The sequence below is a fragment of the Triticum aestivum genome, unplaced genomic scaffold, assembly GCF_018294505.1.
Source record: "Triticum aestivum cultivar Chinese Spring unplaced genomic scaffold, IWGSC CS RefSeq v2.1 scaffold17529, whole genome shotgun sequence".
Taxonomy (NCBI): Eukaryota; Viridiplantae; Streptophyta; class Magnoliopsida; order Poales; family Poaceae; genus Triticum; species Triticum aestivum.
Genome location: NW_025229114.1, coordinates 8,018 through 11,768, shown reverse-complemented (window position 1 = coordinate 11,768; position 3,751 = coordinate 8,018). Strand labels below are relative to the sequence as shown.

Sequence of the window (3,751 nt, the reverse complement as noted above, 5' to 3'; positions counted from 1 at the left end):
GAATACAACAAAGTCGATGAATTCGGTAACGAGGTTCCGGGTGGACGTCAGAGGAGGAGGCTAGTTAAAGAGTTCGCTCTTCAGAAGATGGCCGATGCATTCCGGAACTTCAAGAAAAATTTAACCCGTGACTATGTCAACAAGGGCAAGACTCCGGATTTCAATGGACAATATGAGAAACTGAAAGATGATTGGCCAGAATTTGTGAGGCAAAAGCAATCGGACCATTTCAAGGAAATATCGAAAAAAATAAGGATAATGCGGCTAAGAAAAAGTACCATCATATTATGGGGCCAGGAGGATACCGCCTTGCGGACCCTAGGTGGCAGAAGATGGAGGAGGACCTGAGGGTGCGAGGAATCCCTCTAGGTACAGAGGGATGGGACCCAAGGGCCAAAAGCTGGTGGTACGGGCATGGGGATCGCTAGACCCGGAGACAGGGGTGTGTGTTCACCGGCATCGACGCTTTGCTCCGACCCAAGCCCTTATTGACGCAATGACCCAAGCTCAAGCGGGCTTGATCAAGTTCAACAGAGAGAAAGACGCACTGACTTTAGCCCTCGGGAATGATGAACACGGAGGACGTGTACGAGGCAAAGGCAAAGTTTCGTGGAAAGTAGGGTTTTCCCAAGACAATGACCCGTACGGTTACAGAAGCCGTAAGAGAAAGACGGACCGGGATGCAGATCTTATGACGAAGTTTGCATCAGAACTCCATGAGTTGAAGCAGAACGTGCATGAACTATTGAAAGAAAAATCGGCTGCAGGGCCGCATGAAGATCATGAAGCGGATTGCGGAAGCCAGCAGCGGAGAAGCAGCGTGGCTTCCACGGATGCCCCGCCTGGTGCTAGTGCACCGATGATCGAGATTCGTGCACCGGAGCCTCACTACCCCGTGGATGATGTAAAGAAGATGAAAGACTGTGATCTGCATTATCCCGTGGGGAACGTTTCCACGAAGGTAGCTAGCGGCAGTGCTTTACCCTGTAAACCTGGAGCACTCCACCACAACAACCCCATTCCATATGGCTATGCTTGTGTCACGGTGGAAGACATAGTCCAAGGGTTTGAGGACCTGGAGATTGACAAACCTACACCCGAAGGGGATAGCAGACTTGGAGATGTCAAGCGCCAGTTCATTCTATGGAAAAAGAAGTACATAGTGTTTCCAGACGAGGCGCCAAGGCTAGCAAGTCCACCCCCCTCCGATGGTGGTGGTGGTGGTGGCGGTGGTGGCGGTGGTGGTGGTCGTGGTGGTTCACCTACACCTCCTTCACGCCATTCGACGCCGTCCCCCGATCCACAACCTCCGGCGGGTACGACGCCCCCCAATCCTCCTTCGGCGGGTACGACGCCCCCCAATCCACCTCCGGCAAAGAAGCAGAAGCAGGCGGACAGCAAGGAAACCTGCTCCTGGACTATTAACCCGGACCCTTATGTACCTAAGACCACAAGGGTACCGGAGCCGTCGCTGAAGCCTCTCCTCCCAAGGCCTGGGGAACTTAGTGAAGCTGACCTCACATTGGCCGCGTCTACTGATTATGAGAAATGGAAGGCGGATATGAAGGCGAAAAAAGTGCCTGAGCCCAAGCAAGTATTCACTGAGAAGCAAAAGAAGTGGGCTAAGAATTTTTTGACGACACCGTCCCAAGCCGAGCTGAATATGCCTGACGACTATGGACATGAACTTCGTAGGCAAGCAAAAATATTGAAGGAGGAAGAAAGTAAAAAAAGCGGGAAACAAGTTGACCAGCTCGGGATGCAGAAGAAACAATCGATCCCCCCGCTCATAGTGAAAGCCGGTCCGGAAGAGGACCCCGAGATCATAGCAGCTGCGGCATCACTTGGATTGACTGTAGCGGCTGCCATGAAACAAGCGTCCGAGATGGGTTTGACTGTTCGTGCCTTCTTAGACCTTGAGGATGCGCCTGCAGGTGAGATAACATTACAATATGTGCGGAAGGGGCCTCTCGTCGAGCCTGAGAAGGAAAATAGTCTACCAACACAAATGCGAAATCTGCTACGTTGGTACAAGCAATTCATAACATGGGCCGACAAAGAATATGTTTATGCGGATGTTACACATGAGGATCACATCAAACGGTACTCTGTAGAAGTTCATATGAGTGAATTATTCCAGCTGTTCAATCTGCGCGCCCTCGACAAATCTATGCTGAGTTGCTACGTTCTGTAAGTGATTTATTTCTACCTCATCTCGTTCTTCATTGCCTGCACTATATATATATATATTGTCCTAACTATATTGTTGCGTACGCTATTATGCAGATTGAAGATTTGGGAATGCAAAATAAGAAATATCCATGATGTTGGGTTCATTGACCCACATATCGTTAATGGACATGTGTTAGAACATCACCCCAAAGACATGGAGAAAGACCTGTACAAGTTTCTTAAAAAGCATCAACTCAAAAGTCATATTCTATTTCCTTACCATTTTGGGTGAGTGTTTCTCTCTTGTGCCCATTCTATTTTGTTTACTCCATGCATGGTATGTCTAATCGATGAGTTATGCATGACTGTGCATGTAACGTGTCCGCAGGTTCCACTGGATTCTGCTAAATATTGAACTTCACACCTCCACAGTTCTAATGATGGACTCTAAGGATTCGGATCCAAAGCGTTGGGCCGACATGAGAAAAATGCTGCAAAAGTAATTATTTTCAATCATTTGAGCTCTATATCGATCGGTCTCTTCATTTCCTAATATCAACTAACTAATAAATCCCTTATTCATTTAATTTTCTTTGCCCTGTAGGGTTTGGAGACGGTTCTCAGAAGAAACTGTCGATGAATTCAAACATGAGCTAGATTTCAGAAAGTTAGTTAATGTGGATAAGCAGCCATCGGGGACCGATCTATGTGGATACTATGTTTGTGAGAACATCCGGAGACAAACCACTGAGCGGAAGGCATCAGCTAGCGTGCGGAACGCGACGGATAACTTGCGGAGGAGGCTTCGTCCAGAAGCTCGCTTCCGACCAATTCAAGAAGAATTAGCAGGATTTTTCATGAGGGAAGTCATCAATCCTAAAGGACAACACTATACCGAGGACGAAGAAATTTATATGCATACCCGAGGTTGAAACTTGTTCGAAGTTGTATATGGTCATCCATCCTAATTGTGTATGGAAACTTGTTCGAAGTTGTATATGGTCACCCGAGATTGAATATATATTATATATTCCTCTTGAATTCTTCTTGTTTGAAATTTCATATGCATGTATATAGAAGCGTAGAATATGTGTACTGAAACTTCATCCAAAATAAAATAAAACACAAAATAAAATATAAAACAAATAAAACACTACAAATTAAAAAGAAACCAGGTTTAGGGGGGCTAAAACCCTAAACCTGCGGAGGAGGCCTTTAGTCCCGGTTGGCCACGAGAGCCGGGACTAAAGGTCCTCGGCCCCGACGGACCACGGGCGCCCACGTGGCGGGCCTTTGGTCCCGGTCAGCCACAAGAACCGGGACTAAAGGCTTTTGTCGCGGTCCGTAAGAGCCGCGGCTAAAGGGGGGGGAGTCTTTAGTCGCGCTTATTTAGTCCCGGTTGCACAGCCGGGACTAAAGGCTGTTGCGAACCGGGACTAAAGGGCTTTTTTCTACCAGTGTGACCAATTTCCTTGAAGCATACAAAAAGGAGAAGAAAGCAACTCAGTTATTTGACAAGAATATTGCAGTAGCCGAAGATTTGGAGGTTCTTGATAGTTTGGCAGGGATCGTTGTTTAA

The 3,751-nt window shown here is 47.3% G+C and overlaps 1 protein-coding gene across 1 annotated transcript in view; it reads left to right on the top strand.

The window, feature by feature from the left end:
* Positions 1–3,751, top strand: part of LOC123174844 (wall-associated receptor kinase 5) — a 13,648-nt gene extending 9,897 nt beyond the window's left edge. The window contains exon 4 of the mRNA XM_044590096.1: positions 3,632–3,751. Coding sequence (XP_044446031.1) covers positions 3,632–3,751 — 120 coding nt within the window. The remainder of the gene's footprint in view (positions 1–3,631) is intronic.